The sequence below is a fragment of the Chenopodium album genome, chromosome 15 (genome assembly GCF_948465745.1).
Source record: "Chenopodium album chromosome 15, dcCheAlbu1.1, whole genome shotgun sequence".
NCBI lineage: Eukaryota > Viridiplantae > Streptophyta > Magnoliopsida > Caryophyllales > Amaranthaceae > Chenopodium > Chenopodium album.
In genome coordinates, this window is record NC_137848.1 from 1,128,702 (window position 1) to 1,150,792 (window position 22,091).

Genomic DNA, 22,091 nt, shown 5'->3' on the forward strand with positions numbered 1-22,091 from the left:
AAAAAAAAAAACTCCCCCAAAACCCTCCCCAACGTTCATACTTTTCTCTCTCCTCAAACTTTCAATCCTCTTTACTTTCTCTCTCCTCAAATCTCAAAATCTAGCCCAAATTGCTGCAAAACAACCTAAATTGCTCAAATAAGGTACGTTTTTCTTTGATTTTGTTCTAATTTTATGAATTTCACATGATATTCAAGTCGATTTTGTGCTTTCAATCGAATGATGTTTGCAAATTGGCGATTTTGATTTTTGCGATTTGATTTTCATGAATTTTGCATGAGTTAAAGCCGATTTTGTATGTTTTTCTTTTCGATTTTGTTTAAATTTCTATGAAATTAGCATGATGTTCAAGTGGATTTTGTTTTTCTTTTCGATTTTTTTGAGTTCGATTTTTGAAAATTTAGGGCTCGAATTTAGGGTTTGATTTTTGCGGCTTTAGTGTTCGAATTTAGGGTTCAATTTTAGTTCGATTTTTGTTCGATTATTTTGTTCGATTTTTGCTCGATTTTAGTTCGATTTTTGCTTGATTTTAGTTCGATTTTGCTAATATTTTGATTTTTGTTCGATTTTGTTCGATTTAATTAGTTCAATTTATGTTCGAATTATTTTGTTCGATTTTTGTTGTTTGTTTTCTGTCAATTTCGAACAGGCTTGTATAATGTTCTAGACTTTTTTTTTTTTTAAAATTATGTTCTAAACTCATTCTATTATGTTCTATGTTTAAATTAATGGATAATGTTCTAAACTCTTTTTTTAAAAAAATTATGTTCTAAACTCATTCTATTATGTCTACGTTTAAATTAATGGATACCCGACAACATAATCATAATGGAGGTGGATCTTTGATTTTTACGATATATAATTCCACGTTTTAAAAGCATTGCTAAATGCTGCTGAATTATTCAATGGGAAAATGTACCGAAGAAAATTCAATAATAGAGCATCTAGAACAGAGACAACATAAAATCAGTTATCATCCCGACCCATCGCTGTCAATTCGTTCATAATACGATGTGACATTACAATCAAAGAGGAATCATAAAAAAGGCGTAAAATTAGAATGCTGTCAAAATTTTGATTAATTATACTAGAATGTTTGGTTTTGATAGTTCATTATTAGAGTTCATATGAGATTGCAAATAATATGAAGCATTTGCTGGTAGTTGCACAAATTTAGTCATTTAGGTTAGTTCATGTAAAAATAAGAGTATTATAGTAAGATATTAGGTTAGCACTTGCAGTAGATAAATTTGCATAATATTTTATAGGAATGGAATCACTGGATGAACATCCAACTGTATATTTTCCTCTGTCAGACTGATGTAATTTACTTGATAACACTTCCTAGTAGTACTGTAGTAGTTGTGTTGGGTAATGTGTGAGCTATGGTGGTTGTTTTAGCAATAATGGAGGCATTTGAGTTTCTACATGTGATCGTTTTCCTCTACTTCTATGGGAGGGTAGTGTGTTGATCTATATCAAAAACCTATTAGCTCAAGTGGTAGAGCACTATGCAAACTGCATAGATGATGTAGGTTCGAATCCTACATAGGCTATATTTATAAATAACTATATAAAAAAAACTTAATCATCGTTCTTTCCTTAGAATAAATTTAGAAAAAATTAGATCATAATTCATAATGTTATAATTTAGAACATAAGAAATAATTTTAGAACATAGGGAAAAAAATTAGAACATAGGCTCAAAAGATAGGTTTAGAACACATAAAGAATTGAAATTTAGAACATGGACGAAAAAACTAAGAATATAGGAAATGATTTTAGAGCATAGGGGAAAAAAATTAGAACATAGGCTCACAATATAAGTTTAGAACATAGGAAAAAGTTTAGAACATAGATTAAAAAAAAAATTTAGAACATGAAAATGTAAAATTGAACATAAATCGAAAATCAAGCATAAATCTAAATTTAGAACATAGAAAAAAAAATTAGAACATAGGGAATAAATTTAGAACATAGGCTCAAAATAAAGGTTTAGAACATAGAAAGAAATTTAAAACATACACGAAAAACTAAGAATATAGGAAATGATTTTAGAGCATAGGGGAAAAAATTAGAACATAGGCTCACAATATAAGTTTAGAACATATGCAAAAGTTTAGAACATAGACAAATTTTTTTGAACATAGACAAAAAATTTAGAACATGGAAATATAAAATCGAACATAAATCGAAAATCAAGCTTTTTATGTTCTAACTTTTTTCTGCTTATGTTCTAAATTTTTGTTTGCTTATGTTCTAAATTTTTTCTGCTTATGTTCTAAATTTTTATTCTATGTTCTAAATACAAACTCTTCAAAATTACAGAAATGCCATTACTAAGGGATCATTTTAGATGGTTGGATCAAAACAAATGAAGGGTTGAGATTGGTTCTTATATAAAATTGGGTTCTTATATAGAGGAGGGTTCTTACATGAGCCTTCCTCTCTCTCTCTCTCTCTCTCTCTCTCTCTATATATATATATATATATATATATATATATATATATATATATATATATATATATATATATATATATATATATATATATATATATAAGATTATATAGTTCTAAATTGTTTTTTTTTTTTTTTTTTTTTTTTTTTTTGTGACCGATTGTTCTAAATTGAATTTGGTTAGGCCACAATTACCTTTATTATAACCTATTTTTTTATATTACGGAGTATGTTATTTAAATTATCTTATTTGTACCTTTATTTTGAAGGAAATTTTATTTGTACCTAGTTATTAACTTTACTCTGACTAAAAGTTTAGTTTTATATATTAGTTACTAGTTTAGTGCCCCGTGCGATGCCTGGGTTGTTTATTGAATTTTAAGATAAAATTTGTATTTATGTACCGAATTTTAAAATATATCGTTGATACAAAATTAGTTAGGAATTGTTGTGATTTTGTGACAATTTAAATTATGTAAGAGGCATGTGACTAATAATAATATTGGTGAAAATGTTTGCTTTAAAAAAAAAAAAAAAAAAGCAACATAAGCTTGAAATATTAGAAATTTCTAAAAATTAGACAAAAATAAAGTAAGCAAAAAAATTGTTCTAAGCCTATTGGGTTGAACCGAACCCGAAACTTTGGGCTAGTGTATGTAAACATTTTTTGACCCGTGACCCGAAGTGACTCGACCCGAAATGACCCGTGACTCAACTTGATTGGCAGTTTTACATAAAGTAATAAACTCATATTAGATTATGAAGTATTTTATTTCAATCGATTAGGATACATCATAAATGAATGTTGCTCCAAAAAAACCTATAATATTAAAATAATGTTATATGATAAATTATTTAATTGTTGTGGTGTCGTTGTCTCATGATCTGCTAAAGTTATAATTTTTGTACCTATGAAATATGGGTAATTTATCGGAAATAAAACTCTAAATCAACAATTTTATCACTACTACAAATTCCTTGGTGTTTGGACGCTATTTGCTCGACACATTTAGTGGGGCGTCAGCGGAAAAATATATTTCCGCATTTTTTCGACGCTTTTATGTGTCAAATGATCTTCTTGACAAGAAAAAGCGTCGACAATTTCAGCACGTGACTCAAGGCAACCCAAAAACGGTGTACTCGTATAAGGAACAATTTAAAATAAAAAAAAAATTAAAAAAATCAGAAATAGCCTTGTACCCACACACTGACACGCATAAGAAATTAAGAAACCCTCTCTCTCTCTCTCTCAGATCTCAGTACTTCAAAGAAATTTAATCTCATTGTTCGTATCCTTGTTAATTTCTTCCTCTCCTCTCTTCTCCCTGGTAATTTCTTCCATTTACGGTGATTCCCAACAAAATTTAAACAAAAAATTCCAGCAAATTCGGCCAATAAACACTAAAATTCGATTCAATTCGTCGGCCTATATAGTAGTTAGGGTTTAAACTCGATTCTCTTGCATTTAGGCTCTAGAACTGGTGAATTGTACTTTTTTTTTCTTGTTAATTTTTGCACGAAGTCTAAAATTACTGATTTTTGTGTTTCATTTTTGAACTTAGGGTTCATTGATTGCAAAATATTTATGTCGCACAACTCAAAGAAATTTAGGGTTTATGCTCCTCAATTCAAGATATTTTGGCTCTGTTTTGGGGAATTTCTGTAGTCGACTTAAACCAAGGTAAGTTCTATTCTTCTTTTTTTGTTACTGTTTTGATCATTCTCTAGAATTTTATTGTTCAATTGTTCATGAACTTAGTTTAATTTTAGTTGCAACGAATTATAGAACTTTAGATGACTTAATTAGGATGTCTGATAAATCTAGCAACATAGGAAATGGAATGCTTTATGAAAGTGTGTGTTGTGCATTTGCTATACATTCCAATATAAATCCATTCCAATATAAATTTATTGGAAGCAGAAGCTGATGCAATATTTGTACTTGTAATAGACTAGGATTTTTAGTTAATATAAAGCTTGAGTATTTTGATTGATATATAACAGCAGATTGCTTACAAGGTTGATAACTTTAGGCTACTGCTACTGTCCCCTAGAGACTTTTGGAGGCTTGTTATGCTTGGCCTATTCTGCCCCTACACCTTCCCCTTCTCTTGTACAACAACATGGAAACCCCAAATTAGGGTCCATTACATATCTATGTTTCTAAAGTTATGTTTTCTGATAAGTTGTTAATTGCTGATAGGTTTTTTTTCTGATCTTATTTAATTTTCATTGCCTAATGAGCAGAGTGATGGTCAAAATTAAATACATGGGCATTAATGAAGAAACACATTACAAATTTGATTGCTTTAATTATAACTGTTAGTCTTTTTGTTCGTTCAAATCCCACTTGAAGGAATATAGTACAAATTTGATTGCTTTAATTATAGTATCAGTAGATGACATTCGCTGCTGCTAGTTCATTAGTATTCACAAACAAAGCCTCATTAGTCTATGTTTTCTAGCTATCTTGCTTCAGCCTAATACTTGTTACATTTTTGCATTCATTTCGTGTAGTCCAAATGACTGTAGTGTGTACAGCTGAGAGATGATGAATGAGATCAGAACTCTAAATTTATCATTTTAGTTGTCTCATATAATTGTTCTGGGTTTAGCTGATTAGTCTGATCCTTTGTTTTTGTATTCTTTGTAACTAAACTACTATTGGAGATATTCCATTTTTATTTTCTCGATCTGCTGGGTGTTTAGTTATTAACTCTGAGATTTTCCCTTTTCAACTGAATCATAAGATATTTTGCTAGAGGTGTTTGCTGAAACAATTTTGTGAGGGCCTTGTCTTAGCGCTTGTATATATGAAATTTATGAATTTCAGTTTATTTTGTGATAATTTAGATTCTTTATTATAATAACGGATAATAAAGAAGGATATCTGTCTATCTTGGCTCGTTTGTGGATTAGTTCATGATCATAATTCTTATTTTGTATAAAAAGTTCTGACTTTGATATGACTGGTTTGAGTGTTTTATTTTTTATGCTGTCTAGGCTCTTCTCTACCATCTCTCTCTTGGGTATATTATTTAGCTCTTGTTTGTTTTCTCCATAATTCTCTTTTTTGGTTTTTTGTTGATCTATTCGATATTACTAGATTCAGTTTTCTTAATTCAATACAAATTTACTTTATAGATATACAACTCGATTTGTTCATATTCAATTCAATTATTGCTTGTAGAGAGAGCTTGAAAGTTTGTTGATTTAGTAATTGTATATTTTATGCGTGTAAGGGGATGTGTTTTATGTGTGTATTCAGGTTCAAGCTATGGTGGATGACTCAGAGAATGGGTAATTATGGAGGAGACATTCTATCTGAAACTCGATTCTTGATGGTAGAAGCCAACATCTCTACTCTAAATGGCGTCGACAACCTATGTGTTGTTTTAACTTGGATATTAATTACGATAATTGAACCAATATTTAGAGGAAAGGTTGATGGTGTTTGATTGAAAGTAGTCAAAGGATTACAATGATAGTGAATCGCTTTAGGCTATCAATCTCATGGGTAACTTGAGTTTACCAAACTCCACCCAAAGTTGTCAAAGGATTGGTTGCATATCTTCACACGTTAAGGCTGATGGTGGTGATTTTCTTCTACTCAAATTTTTTTTTTTTTAATTTTCATTTGAATAAACTCTTAGATCCCCAAATTGCTCGATTATTTTGTGCAGAAGGATTAGTGAAAAACCTTGGAGTTATGAAGTCGAGATCCATGGCGAGACCTTCTAGTGCTGATTTTGCAGAAGTCTGGGGTATTGGAGAAGGTTAGGTGATTTCATTCTTCAATTTATATATTTTTTTAAATTAGAGATTTTTTTGTTTATTCTTGTTTACATCTGTGTGATTTTGGGTTTAGATAGTGTTTAATCAGCTGAGTTGGTGCAGATTGCTAGTTTTTTATTCTTGATTTGCTTTATCTCTTTCAGTATTCGCTTTCTTTACATGAAATTAGGTTTGTTATTAACCCTAAACTCATTTTTTTTTGTTTGAATCAAAGTCCAATTAATCAAATCTGGTATTTGAAAATGGCTATCTAAATTTAAATATTAATTAATAAGGTTCAAAATCGATCTCTTGCTCTGAATTTACTATTGGATTTGCATGTCTCTTGACTTCTCTCATCTTTCAATTTTTTTTTTTTTTTTTGATTTCTTAAAATTTCTCTTTTGTATTACGATTCAATGTATTTTAGGAAGTTTGAGTCTTTTTATGTGGGGTGGATTATCATGAGGAGCATGTATGTATGACCTAACATCCTAATCTAGTAATTTAATTTGCCCAGAAACCAATAGTTCCTGCGGATCTGTACCGAAAAGTGCGTGACTCAGCTTGTAGGACTTTCAGGCTACTCAAAAGAGGTAAACTACCTTCATCTATATCCTCTGGGTGCATTTGACTTCTGGTACTGCTCAATACAGAATTGCAATTGTATTATTTCAACTGAAGGTGGTTTCTGTGTTTATCAGGGTATATCTGTTATTGCTGTCGGTGTGAGGCATAGTACATATGACAAAGCATCTGTAAGTTAATCACTTTTTGGCCCTTTTTACCATTTAAAAAGTGTGTTTAATGATAATTAGGGGATTGAGTTGCTTTATATGTATCTTTCTCTTGCAGTGTCAACTTTTGTGGTGCTGTTGTTGGAAGCACATATGATTTTTGTCCATGCATTTTCTAGACTCTTCCTGCTGTGAAATCATTACAAGTTGTACTTACATTTGCTGTTTGACTTGTTTACAATGTGTTGGTGACAGATGAGAGGGGAGAATGAAATATTGTATCCTGAGAAGACAATTGGTTCTCTTCCTGGTTGGTGCTTGTAACCCGAGCAAAAAGGATTTCTTATTATCTCAGTCCTGAGACTAACTGGATTCCGTTGTTTGTGGAATGTGCAGGAATTGATGTGGGGTATCAGTTTTATTCTCGAGCTGAGATGATTGCGGATGGATTTCATAGTCATTGGCTGAATGGGATTGATTATATTGGACATTCTAAAGGCAAAAAGGTGAGTTAGTTGAGATGAGATTTGATGGATAGATTGGTCATAATTTTATTGCTTCTGTTCATTTGCAGCTACTGACTATAATAACAACTATCGACGACTTGAACTATCCAGAGAAGACTGATACTTATTACATCGTTAATGCACCATTTATATTCTCAGCATGTTGCAAGGTTTGCCTCTTATTTAATTCTTTCCACTTAAAGTAGATGCTATCAAAGTTGGTCCACCTCTAATAATTTGTTTTTGGTATTTAATTTGTTTTTTGTGATTGGAGGCTGCCATCTTCTGGTGCGATCAGAATAAATTTTGATGCTAATATGGCTGCGATCAGAATAAATTTTGAAAGTTTAGTGTGGTATCATATGCCCTCTACTTTCCTTTTGTTAGGATTGCTGGTTAAATTCAGCAACTTTCCTTCTTTTGTTCTGATGATTTATTTCATCAGTTATATTATGATATAATATGAATATGCTTCCTTTGTGTTAAAAAATATATGAAGTATGAACTGAGTGTGATCAAGTTATTCATATGTGTACTGGTGGTTGCTCTAGTAAAAAATGATTTAGACTAATTTATACTTTGTATTTTTTTTTGAAGATTGGAAAAGGCAATGTAGGTGCAACAAAAGAATACGCCGGGACACTTGAGCACCAACAAGCGACTATATCGATCAATGTGGCCATCATCTATCTATTTTGGTTTTTAGTCTTATATTAGTGATGTATTTATTTAGGGACAAGCTACATACTATAATATGCGACCATTTTTTATTTATTTATTGATTGTACTGTGTTGATGTTTTCTTTTCTAAATTTGGTAATTAACTACGTACTCTTTTTATTGTTGATTAATTATTGTTTTTTTTTTTAAAATCTAGTTATATAGAATTTTTGTTTATTTTTATTTTAATGTTATTAATTAATTTATTTATGATAAATTTAAATAATTATAATGTATTTATGATGATAAATTGATAAAAGAAAAAAAAAAGCTTAAAAAATAAATCTAGACGCTTTTTAATGTCTACATAATTGCACATTTTCAAATTTCAAAGACTTTCCCGCCATACCATAGGCTGACACGAATAAACGCAAGAAAACAAAAAGCGTCGCTAAATTTGATTATGTGGACAGGAAAAATCGTCGCAAAAAACTACATACATTTGGGATAATGCGCGAAATGCGTAATTTTCGACGCGTCGTATATTAGTTTGGACAATAAAAAGCGTCGAGAATCTCGACGCTTTTTTGTGTCTTAGAAGAATTTTCGACTCATGGATTTGCGACGCTTTTTTGCAGCGTCGAGAAATAATTTTTCGACGCTTTTTAGCGTCGAAAAAAGGCTTAAAAAGCGTCCAAAAAACACGCTTTTTGTAGTAGTGTATATCCTATAAATTTATCTAAATTTTATTGAAAATAAAATTTTAAACTAACATTTTTATCCTAAAAAATCTATTCTAGTTTTATCCTATTAAAAAAATACAAATTTTTTATTCATAAAAAATATATCCAAATAAATCATACATGTCATACTAATGTCATAATAATATTTAATTGTTGTTTACGTGGCGTGACACTTGGCGAAAAACTAAAGCGCCAAGTGTCGATGTCTCGTGGTCTGGCTAAAAATTTAGCTTTATATATTAGTTATATGATATGATGATTTGATTTGTCCTTTATCCATTTTTTTAATACTTTAGTTGTCAACTTGCCGTACATATATGACTTGCAATATTATTTCTCTCCCAAAAGAAATAATTTTTTAACAATTGAAGTAAACTAAGCTAATCCGTATGACTTTGCTTTACTTTAGATTAGTCAAAAGAAATTAAATTTTTATATTCATAAGAAGTGCATTATGGTTTGTCTAGTTTCAAATTGATGATATCTCTAGAGATGGCCTTGATTGAATCAGGGGGCAATTTCATCTTTACAGTCATAATAGTAAGGGTACTATTGTCAGCGTAGACATAACTTGGCAAACGTTGGGCTAACGCTAATCTAACACCAAAACCAGAAATCAGACATAGTTTTCCAAGTTTTTCCTAATTCGAAACCCTTATTTAACACCAGAAACCACTTCTTCCTTCACGGTACCACCACCTATGGCAGTTCAAAATGCCGCCGCGGATGAAACGCTTTCCCTAAGGGGTTGATATGGCCCTAATTTACACCCTTTTCTAGTAGGGTGTCTTTTTGTTTCACCGCGAAGCGGCCATTGTTGAGGAAGAAGAGGAGGACTATGGGAAGAAGAAGAGGACGCCGGGAAGAAGAGCACGAAGAGGAAGCTTATGTGGGTTTGATCGGCGGAAGGCGGATAAATGGTGGTGGTTGTTAAGGGTTTGGCATTGTGGTGGAGATGATGGTGGCTATAGTGGTGCTGCTAGTGGAAGATTGGAGAAGATGGTGAAAAAAAAAACAAATGTTAGTGCTTAGTTTTAACACCGTAACGTCTTAAAATCCCATCAACAATATAAAATTAATTTATCTGGCAAGGGGGCCCACATAAGCAACTGATTGACGAAATATAGTCAATCAGGTTGATTGCCTGGGGCGCCCTCTATCTCTAGGGATGGCCTTGATTGAATTATCAGGGTACCTATTTAAATTGTGAACCATATTTGCCATAAAAAAAAGAGGAAGAATGTGGTGGTGGGAAAGGGGTTACCTAGAGAAGGAGCAGGGTTGGTTGGGATGGGTTTTACTTGTTTGTGATATCACTAATTTGTTGGATTTAGTAATGCAACTGGAAAGATTTTATCTCATATTTAATCAGGTTGGTTCATTCGTAGGGATGGCAATATTAAGTGGATATCCATGAACCTGCTCCACCCGCTATAAATAAATGGACGAAAACCCGAATTAAATGGATGAGAAGCGGGTGACGGATGAAGCGGGTGATGGGTCGGATCGGATGTGGATGATACTTTTTTCACCCGCTAACCATCCACCCACCCGTTTAACATATATTATATTTTTTAATCCAAGAATTTTAATAATAAAATATGAAATGTGCAAGAAAATTACTTTTTTTTTGTTGCAAATTAATTTTTCAAACAATATATTGTTATTATTACATTTTGTATTAATAAAATAAAAAAATTATTGTACAAATAACCGAAAATTAGAGTTTATGTGAGTTTTTTTTCCACTTTAATACTCATCCATTAATCATCCGCTCCATCCGTTTCATCCGCGGATGATGGACGGACGGATATGGATGATGGGTGAAGCGGATGACGGATGGATGTGGATGGAGCGATTAGAGTAATGGATGGATGCGGGTGAAGCTCCACCCGATCCGAATCCGATCCATTGCCATCCCTATTCATTCGACCGAGTAACTCTTTAGTTAAACACTCATTATTGCCGTACATGGTCGTGTACCTTTTATTACACGACCGTGTAATATACGTGGTTGTGTATCTTACTTTACACGGTCGTGTGGCTTTGCATATGAATCTATCTACTTAGTTCGTCAACCAAGAGAGAGAGTCCACTTTACAAGTCCAAAGGGGGTTCTATCCCAAAACTATATGGCAATAGCAGGAGTAGCCCCTTAACCTTATAAAGTGATTAACTCTCTCTTCTTCAACTAATGTAGAACATTTACATGTGGTGATACTTTAGAGGTTTATTCTTCAACATGAACTTTATAAATGCATACAGGGGCCTCTTCAATGATATGACTTTTGAATAACCCTAAACACATCAAACACAAACCAACCCTTTGTGATTTGAACAGTTCTTGAGCAAGTCCAACCTTCGAATCCGAGTTCACGAATAATGAATTCTTTGTGTAAAATTTAGGGGCCATGTGTCACTAGGATATATATACTGGCGGTGATGTATTTCGCTTCTAAGGCAGTGAGTCCCAAACCACAGCACAACAGTAGAAGGACAGATCTTTGATCAGGAAAGTGCTATAGTTATTCTTTATTTTCCTTGGAATCAACATGTATTTTCCCAACACATTACTTGCCATAATTTTTTATGGAATTTTTTTTACGGTTTACTCTAGAGTTATGTCTCACACTTGCTCGACTATTGTTTCTCTTTACTTTTTCACTAGAATAAAATCATGTGCAAATATTTTTTGGGCATTCAAATAAGGGCAAAAGGAATAATTTCTCAAAAACTACTTCTTCCGTTTTTTTAGCGGACATGTTTTGACTTTTAATACTATTCATAAATTTTACTTTGAGTAGCTTATGTGATTTATATTTACGACAAAATATATTCATTTGGAGTCTTGTTTGAATTAACTCAAAATATATTTCCATAATATCACTTTTTTTATAATTTTACTTATTGATAATTAGATATTGATCATTAATTTAATGCCTTTGCAGACGTGAAAAAAGAAATGTGTCAACTAAAAAAACGAAGGAATAATATTGAAGTATATGTTTCCATTATTTGTTGTTCATGCTTCTATAATGACTTTATATGTTTAGGGATGGTTCTATGTAGAATCAGGACGGAATCCTAGCTACCGAATTTTAAATTTGATGAATCTAGATCCACAACAACAAGTTCAATTGTATGATGCACTCACATATATGATTTAAATTGCATCATCAATGGCACCAAAAAAAAAAAAAAAAAAAAAAAATCTTGTTACAAACAAAATACTACTCCATAATATTTTATAAAAATCTTTGTTTTGTTTTGCTCCCTATTCACCCTCCCACCAATAATACATGTATGTCCTTCTCGTTGTAGCACACATCATGAAAGTAAGCATCAATATGAATATGATGGTCACACCTCCTGATGAGATGCCTTGACTCCACGGTTGCTTGGACGTTTTTTTTTGTTTTATTTGTTTTTTTTTTCCTTTCCATTTATTTTGTATTTTAGTATGTACCAATATTTATTTATTTTCATTTCCCTTCCTTGGGCAAATGTTGAATTAGGAGCCTAGGAAGTGAAAAATTGTACTGTATTTATTGGATGTTTCTACGATTGCAACTTTTCCTAATTAATTGGTCAACATAACTCAAAATTGATGATTCCTTGCATAAATTAAATTCATAATTCTTGACAAAAGCTGACAATTTTTAATTTCCTTGTTTCAAATAAAATAAAATGACAAATTTTCCTTTAAATAAGTGATAATTTTAATTATTGGAAACCATGGTTATTATACTCTAGAAGTCTATGACGACCATGAAACATGCATAAGAATAAAAAGTAAAGTTGATAACTGAATGGATCCATGTTGAGAGAATATTTGAAATTTTGAATGGATAAATTGGATAGTAATTTCTTCTTCTGTTGGAATGCCTTAATCGGTTAATCTCATAAGTGGGGGGTAGCTAAATAAACCAACATGAGGATTTTCCAGGAGGTCACCCATTCTAGTACTATTCTCAATCATCGTGGCTCACGTCAAGCGATGTGATAAAGTTTTACACAGACTGTTATTGACCTACTGTAACCCTCCTGCTTTATCCAGGATTGGGTCGGTTGGCAGTAGAAAACCCACTGAGTAAAATAAAAGTTAATCCTCTAACACAATGTTTTGTAAAAAGTAGTTAAGCCCCATTTGTTACCCAAACTCATAAATTTCTAATTGTGCAAATCAAGTTGCTGTTAATTTATTATTCAATGGAAGTTAGGGAATCCGTAGCATATTGTACTTTGTATGTGACATAACGTCCAACGGAAAAAGGGCTTCATCATAAAATTTGTTGGCTATTGATACAATTTCTAAAGTATAAAAATGAGGAAATATATTTAAACAAATTAAAAATTATTATTTTTTTTTTTTCGTTGAAGGGGATGTTTAAACTTGCACTAAACTTTAAACAAGACACAATGATTATCTGTTTTCTTAAATTGGGGTTTGCCTATTGTAAAGGAGATGTTTTGTTGCGTGCTTTTTCAAGTTCATCAGCAGACAACTTTCACTTTTTTCTATTTTTTTTTTTTTGGTTGTTGTCAAAGTTATAAATCCACTATTGGTGTTGCACCACGTGTACAACATCATCTACTACAAAATCCAAATAACATATCCTTGAACTTATCTAAGTAAGGATTTTTACATTATTATTACTAGAGTGCGTATGTGCTAATGTATAGTTAGAAAGAAGAAAATAGTATAGAAGTAAAAGTTATAAAAATATTTTTTTTTAGACTTTTGGAGAAACTTAATGAAAAGTTAGAAAAATGGCTCTTAAATTATATAAAAGATTTGTTATGATTTAGGGCCAGTTCTTATGACTGAAATGAAGTGAACTGAATTGAACTGAATTTACACTACCACAATATTGCTAATTAACAACGGTTCAAAATAACAATAGATAACGGTCAACAACTGTTGTAGATGAAATCGTTGTTGTAAAGGGTAGGTGGTATCATGTAACAACGATTACTCTAACCGTTGTTAAAATGTATGGTGTTAACAACATTAGACTACCCATTTAACCACTGTCAATATTGATATTCTAACCGTTGTTAATGTGAATAATTTATCTGTTGTTAAAGTAAAGATCTTGAATCGTTGTTGTTAATTAACTAAGAACTTTATTTGACTATCTATAAATACAAACACAACTAAATTTACACAACCAAATGAATTTGTTTATACATACATATGAAATAAAAACTAATAAATTTCATGGTGTCCATTGTAATAGAAAAAAAAAAAACTACGATGCATTCATAATCTTCACTTTAACAATCTAAGAAACATTAAACTAATAAGAAATCTAAACATAATGATTTGTCCACCAATTGGTTTTAGCTTCCTAAATCAACTAGCAAAGTAGAGAATGTGGCGTGCCAACTCATTTTTCACTTCATCAATTTGCTCCGTGGTATAGTTGGGCCATAAACAATCTGAAAAGTACTGCATATATTGAAAAAATTCTAATCAATAATCAAAGCAATAGTTAATTTTTAATACAAACAAAACATTACAATAAATTTATCATTTCCGGAATTTGTGGTTGGTTATGAGCAATGATATCTCGCATGAACCTTAGAACATAGTAACCACAATCTACACCATTAGTTTGACGAGGAAACTGCATAAAAATAAATAAAATAAATTGAACGGAAAGACATAACAATGATTTCAACTTACTTATAAAAGACAAGCTATAAGAAATTTGGGTTAGATTAGTATCATACAATGTAAGGCACATAGGCACTAATGACTATCTTTTAAAAAAAAAAAATAGATTCATCATTTGTTTCCTTTTTTTTTTTTTTTTTTTTTTTTTAATTTTTGGTTATAGATATCACATAATCTTAAACAAACACAAAAAAATGCATCCTGAAAGCTAGATATTACAAGTTTATCGACATGAAAGTGATATGCAAATAAGTACCTGAATTTTGGACCAAGTTGTACTTTTCTTCACCTTCTTACTTTCTACAACTTGATTTTGATATATAAGTAATGCCCTATCAAATGGGAAAATATTTTTCAAACTTTTAAAAGAACAGTAAAATATAAATATTGTCAAATGTATGGATAAAAAAATCATAATAATATTTTAATAATCAAGCTTACGTCTCCACAACGCTACATAAGTCATCTCCAATACACTATATGAGCTACTTTGACTGCCAAATGGGTTCATGCCACGGTGGTGAATGATACAAAAGGAAATGATAAATGAGATTTTTTTTTGTAGTCTTTTAATTTATCTTACAAATTAATTATATAGATTATATGAACAAAGTAATAATGCATGATATATATTCGAGAGTGGGCGTAAATTTGATGGAGTAATTTGAATCCCTTTATTAGTTTTGTATTTCTTACAACAAAAATATGTGAGTGAAACTCAGTTTATTGGCATAGTGATTAAATCTATTAAAGAGGTTGGACATCTTGAGATAGCTTGAGGTTTGGAAGAGTACTTTTTTGGCATTACCATAAGCACTATTTTATAATTGGGTCTTTCTTGTTGATGTGTAATACATACGAAGTTCTAGTGTTATTGTGTATTAGGCCTACAAGTCTAATTATGGATGTCAAGTACTTTTACCTCATTCAGAAGCAAAAAAAACTATATACTCCCTCCGTCCCAAAAACTTCGACCCTTTTGGATTGATTTCGCAGTTATTAAGAAACTTAAATAAAAAGAAATCAAAACATATTGGAAAGATAAATTTACATGGGGTTTGTAAAAAAGTAGAGAGATAAAGTATTAAAAATACATGAAAAAACAAAATTTTATATGGGGAAACTAATTTTGCACAAATATTGTTGTAAATTAGTGGGTATTTTAATGTAAATGGGTCGATTATTTTTGGACTAAAATTAGGCCATAAGGGTCGAAGTTTTGGGGACGGAGGGAGTATAACCTTACATTATAGTTGTTAGACTATGTTTACCAACAAGAAGCAACTATTACTCTAAATACGGAAGATATATCATTCTAAATGCACATGAAATTGTGTAATTATTCACAGCCAAGTTAAATACTACAAGCTCCAATTAAAAAAAAATTCACTAAATTCCAACCGTAGCCAACATCATCCCAATAAATCAATATGGAATTGTATTTTCTATTTATAATTGGAAAGAAACCAACATACAAATCCAAGAAACAGAATATCAATATGGGAATGAAACTAATTTGAATTAGCTACATATCAAAGATAATACAAATTAAATTAATTGTGTGTTAGCTATAATGTATACATATCCTCTTAATCATTGTAAACTGACCAAAATTTATTCACCATACATCTAATTTCATGAAACAATTTACCTAGATTCTTGCCAATGAAGCCACATGCATTTTAAATTAAACAAAGTAAACATCAAGAAAGCTAAAAAATAGTAATACGGAGTAGATGAATTACTTACCGAAGTCCGCAAATAAGTTGTCTGATATGTACTCCACAAATCGTAACCTCAACCTCCCTAATTACATCAAATTAGACTCAAATCAGTTTAATTCAAGCAATGAACCCTAAGAAATCAAGATGAATTGATAGAATACCGTACCGAAATATGTCTTGCAAACCAGAATGAGGAAAGAGAAAAGTGAGATTTGATTTTTTCCCCCCCTTATATATATGACCGTGACAGAAACAATGAGAGTGGAATAGTAGCAGTTTCATCACATTTATGGAGAGTGGAAGCGAAGAAGTAGATTTTTAGAAGCCCGCCAAATTCTATTGTGAGTGGGTTTTGTGGGAGAGTGGGATAAGCTTATGCTTTTTTTGGGATAAATTTGGGGGGTTTATTGGATATTTTTTTTTTTTTTTACAAAGCAGAAAATTTTTATTGGAATTATACTAGAAGATACTAAGGCCCTTCAACAACGCTTACCAAAGGCTCGTTAATAAAATTGTATTCCTTTACACCGGTTAAATATAAAACGTTGTCTAATTCATAATTCGTTGTTAAAGATATCAACTTATAACAATGGTTCAAGAAGGAGAGTTGTCATACATAGTAGTATATTTTTAAAGCTACCTAATATAACGATTCCTTGTTGACACGTTGTTGTTAAGATCATTGGATTTTGCAACAATTGTAGTAGTGTTATTAGAGGTGAATTGAATTGAACTAAATATTTTATAAGAGATGGAAATTAGGAGCTGAAATGAACTGAACTTATTAGAGCTGAACTGAAGTGAAAATAATCGTATGAGAACATGCCCTTAGTTTTACGTTTCAGTTAAACTTGGGCATTTTTTTTTACCTCAATGTATAATGTAATTGTGCTATCATAATATATATATATATATATATATATATATATATGAAATGATAACTGTAGATTCATTTCAAAATAATTTTGTTTGATTTTTAAATTAATACATACAAGTGCAATATAATTTAAAGAAAGAGAAACTTTATTTTGTCTTGTGTTTTTTTTTTTACTGGATTTTTTTTTTGAAAAACTATATTTTTTATGAAAGTGCCTTTGTATATAAATTATAAATCCCTTCTCCTCCCCCCACAAAAAGTTTGTCAAAAAAAAAAAAGTGCAACATAAAGCCTTAAATTAAGCTGGCTTGCATTCTTTTCACTTTTAAAATATTTTACTACGTACATAAAATTGACATATTGGTCTAAACTCTATGTCAAATTGTCAAGAGTTAAAAAAAACCTTATCCAAACTTAATTTCCCATAATCAAACTTATATAATTAATTGAACTTCAAATTGTACATAAAAGTTTGGTGTAGTTGTGAATTGAAGATTAAAATAAAATAAATATTCACCTTAAAATTAATTAATTTGGGATAGTAAATGGTGCATCGAGTAAGGGTTTGGGAGATAAGGACTTATTTTGTTCACTTTATTTTCACTTATTTTAATTCAAATTTTACAAATTCAGATAAGTTTAGTTTAGTAATTAATAAGGGTTAACCATGTACAAGTTATCACTAAAATAAATTTTAATAAGTATAGATAAGTGAAAATCGGGTGAATTGAACACACAATAAGTAATAGACACGTGCATGTAAAAGGATTAGTAATTTGTAATAATCATGTGAGGATTACCCAACAAACAATCATTACACGATTATTATTGTGCTTTAATTTGTCTTTAATTGTGGTGGGAGTATTTTTTTTTATTTCTTTTTTTGTATCAAAATCTAAGTGCGAAACGTAATTTCCAACTTTTGACTCTACTGAGGAACATGAACATGTCAGCCAAATCACTGCCTATGGTTTCCAAAATTCCACCCCAGGAGTTTAATGGCTTTTGCCTTGGCAATTTGCAATAATTTAACCAATTTGATTTTTAATCAAATTTAATCCAACATACTAAAAACAAGTGTTATTTCTCTTAGAGTGATTTCTCACAATATTTTCAAAATAAAAACAAATTCTTCTAGTGTACCGGTTTTAAAACTCGAATAATTGAGTCACATAAAAAACTATATATAGAAAGTGAAAACTCAAAACTATGTACCTTACCGCTTAGGCACTTGACAATGCTATATTTTTCATAAAATAAGGGTATGTTCTGAAAACATCTGAAATGAATTGTTTATGAGAGAGGGAAATTAGGAACTAAACTGATTCGTTTGATTGGAACTGAATTGAATTGAACTAAAATTAAGCTGAATGGAACAAGCCTTAAGTTGTTGTAGAAAAACATTAGGACATTGGACTTGTTGATGATGATAACGACTGATCTAGAAAGGTTACCTGAAGATATAAAGCTTTAAAAGATACTCCGCTCCCACTATCATTATGTGTTTGCTCTATTGCAGATAAATAATATTTATAACTTTGACCACCATATATCATTAGTAATAGTATATGAGAAATACTATATTCGTGTGAGATTTTCTTAAATTTGTTTTATCATCAACTTTTAAATATCACATTGATTTTCTTAAATTCATTTCATTATCAACTTTTAAATATCACATTTTTATAATTATTGCATAAACGGAGATAAGTTTATGTTTAAGAATTAAGACATGTTTGAAGACCACAACTGTTATGAAGATATATAATTATATAAAGCTGTTATATTACGAGTGTACATATTTGTAAGAGAATTTGGACAACCCAAATATCCAAGACAATCAAAGTATCAAACCACTTTGTTAAAAAAAAAAAAAAAAAAAAAAAAAAAAAAAAGTATCAAACCACGCCCACTAATTCCTAAACTAGTGAATTTAGGTCGAGGAACAAGGCCCAATATATGTTCACAACATGGATTTCAATTGGCCCAATATATGTTCACAACATGGGTTACAGTTTTTTTCTTAACTTCTGCAGCCCTGGGGTTCCCAGTCTCCGTCGAGAGAGACACAACTTTTTGCCCTTATTCCGTAATTGCTACCTTCATTTCCATATTTATGGGTTGGTTAGCGGTTTAAATATTGGTTAGTGATATATTTCAAAAAAAAAAAAAAAAAGTATCGGTTAGTACAAAGTACATTAGTCAAAAACCGTAGTGCAAAAATTCATCCTATAACTCACTTTGTTAGTTTGAGGTTATGAGTTCGAACCCCAACTACATTTGTTTGAAATTAGGGGGATACCCCTACTCCCCCCTTTACTATCAGGCATTGACATGCAAAGCTGAATTGACTTAATGTAAAAAGTCAAAATATATACAGTCAACCATTCTAGAAATGGGGTAATATATAGAAACTTGGAAGAATCCGCAATCGATCTATTTAATTTTGGAGTGAATTTGTGTATTACGAAGTACAGTATATTCTTTTGGTTGATATTGGAGTAATCACACATTCTCCTTGAGTTGAAGAAAAAAATATGATAGCTAATTTAAAAGGAGACATTCAGAAACTAAAAATGGAAGGAAAGATCAAACAAGTGGAGTAGCTAGTTGGATTAATATATTATATAGTCTATACTTTCAAGGTTGTCAATTTTATTTTTGTAAAGGTATAAGTTAGAAGTTTAACTACTTATGCAGTAATGCACTTTTATAGTTTTTTAGTTAAAATACTAACATTAGGCGTATCTTATCGATCATCATGCTTGGTATATATAGAATGCTAATCACAATTTTCCAATACGTAGTCCTTACTAAAAGAATTTGGTCTTTTGGTTAGGTTAAACTAGCTTAGGCCCCGTGTCATGCACGGTAAGTCTAATTTTTCTTTAAAATGGTAATTAAATTTAACAAATAAAATTTGATAAACATACACATCAAATGTATAGAAATTATATTGTTATAATCTATATTAAAAGGCAAAGCAAAAGATAAATATAAAATATCATGAATTAGATTAAAAAAAATTACAGGGTGGTCAGTGTTATAAAGGTTACACTGCACACAAAACAGGTTTAAAGATTTAAGTCATGTTACTTTTAAAGTACTTTCATCAATATCAATTAAATGAATCAATTTTATTACGAAGTATATTACTTTTTTTTGGCAAATAATAATCCGGTTAAAGTAAGTTCGTTAATATCAATATGAATCAATCAAAAAGTGTTGGATTGAGATTTTAGGTAAATGTGTATGGAACAATTAAAAACATCAAATAAAAAGGAAAATATTTTTTTTAAAGGAAAAAAAAGGAAAATATTTATTACAAAGATTAATATAAAAGATTTGAAAGAATATTATTATAATTGTATTATACAAATATTCTTAAAAAAAAATTTGCTAAAAAGGAAGAGGAAAATTGAAGGGAAAAAACAGCACTAAGATGTGACATGTGTCATATCCGATGTCTGTTTTAGTATTAAGTTATTGATTGATTTGATTCTGTACACAACCCTAATTCTACATGTTGTTGCAAAATAGTATGAGGCCATGTTTGAGAGTCATTCAAAAACTATGATAATGATAGAATATGAAATATTCTAGGATATTCTGTAAATGATATACTTTGTGTAAATATTTATATTTCTCTTAGAATTAGGGTTGTACACCTATATATATTAATCTAATGAGAATACTCTAACCCAAGGAGAATTACACAATTCTACATGGTATCAGATTCCACCTAGAGTTTCTTTCTTTTCTTTCTTCTTCCAAACCTTATTTCGATCCAAACTCTAGCCGATTCTCACCAACAACCTTCCTCCGTCACCTCTGTCTATCTGTACTATGGGCGGTGTTGATGATTTAACTCCCCCCCTCCTCCAAATGCACCTACCTTCCATCCTGCTTTTGCCGTCCCAAACATCAAGAATCACGTTTGTGTTACTCTCGACCATGAGGACGCTCAATATGCAACATGGGTCGAGCACTTTCAAATTACGGCCGTGGCTTTCAATGTTCTAGACCACATTGATGCTAAAGCTCCTCGTCCGAAGGAGATCGACGATGCTACATGGAATAAGTGTGATGCTATTGTGAAAAATTGGATATACGGAACAATTTCCAAAGACCTCGTTCACACAATCATGAAACCGGGTGCGACGACTCGTGAATTATGGACCCGGCTCGAGGAGATATTTCATGATAACAAGCATACCAGGGTTGTGTACTTGGAGGAACAATTTGCAAAAACAAAACTCAAGAACTTTGCTAACATGTCTGATTATTGTAAGCAACTCAAGCTCCTAGTGGATCAACTTGCTAATGTTGATTGTCCGGTGTCCGATTGTAAGATGGTTATGCAACTCATTGCCGGCCTCACATTGGGAAAATATGACACCGTGGCTGCCATTGTTTCTCAGTCCGAACCCACCCCATGCTTTAATAAGGCACGCTCTATGTTCATTTCGGAGGAGACTCGACAAAATAAATAAACCGAGGTAGGCCAACATACTCTCGTAGCCCAACAATCTCATGCTCCAGTGACCACCACTACATCGGCACCACAATTGGCGTCCGACTAGCAGCAAGGCAACAGTGGCAGGGGACAAGGAAAGGGTCGCAACAACAACTCTAAGGGGAAGGGTCGTGGGAAGGGCCGCGCAAATAACAACAACAACAATAATCAGCAAGCTGGGCCCAATGGCTATACGGCCCTACAGGCCCCTCAGTGGGGAAATCAGCAAGGTTGGGCACCCCAACAGGGTTGCGCCTCCCCTCCCTGCCCGTATCCCACAAGCCTAGCTGCACAAACTGCCTTCTGTGGTCAGCAGCAACAACAATCCATTCTAGGCCCTCTTTCGGGCCAGAATCAAGCTTACTACCCTGGGCCTCCTCCACCTGGTTACGGCCCACTTTTGTCCCCAACCGGCT

General features: G+C 31.5%; 1 protein-coding gene across 2 annotated transcripts; it reads left to right on the forward strand.

Moving 5' to 3' along the window:
• Window positions 1-3,658: 3,658 nt before the first annotated feature.
• Window positions 3,659-8,276, forward strand: LOC145581507 (uncharacterized). 2 transcript variants are annotated; one of them, XM_081638516.1, is made up of 10 exons: window positions 3,659-3,786; window positions 4,021-4,139; window positions 5,727-6,053; window positions 6,142-6,234; window positions 6,753-6,828; window positions 6,937-6,990; window positions 7,225-7,279; window positions 7,366-7,475; window positions 7,544-7,645; window positions 8,073-8,276. In XM_081638516.1, the coding sequence occupies exons 7-10, from the start codon at window positions 7,225-7,227 to the stop codon at window positions 8,190-8,192; spliced, it is 387 nt and encodes a 128-aa protein (XP_081494642.1). In that variant the 5' UTR covers window positions 3,659-3,786; window positions 4,021-4,139; window positions 5,727-6,053; window positions 6,142-6,234; window positions 6,753-6,828; window positions 6,937-6,990; the 3' UTR covers window positions 8,193-8,276. The 2 variants fall into 2 exon arrangements, with proteins under 2 accessions (XP_081494642.1, XP_081494643.1); XM_081638517.1 differs by having other exon boundaries at window positions 5,727-6,050.
• Window positions 8,277-22,091: the final 13,815 nt, after the last annotated feature.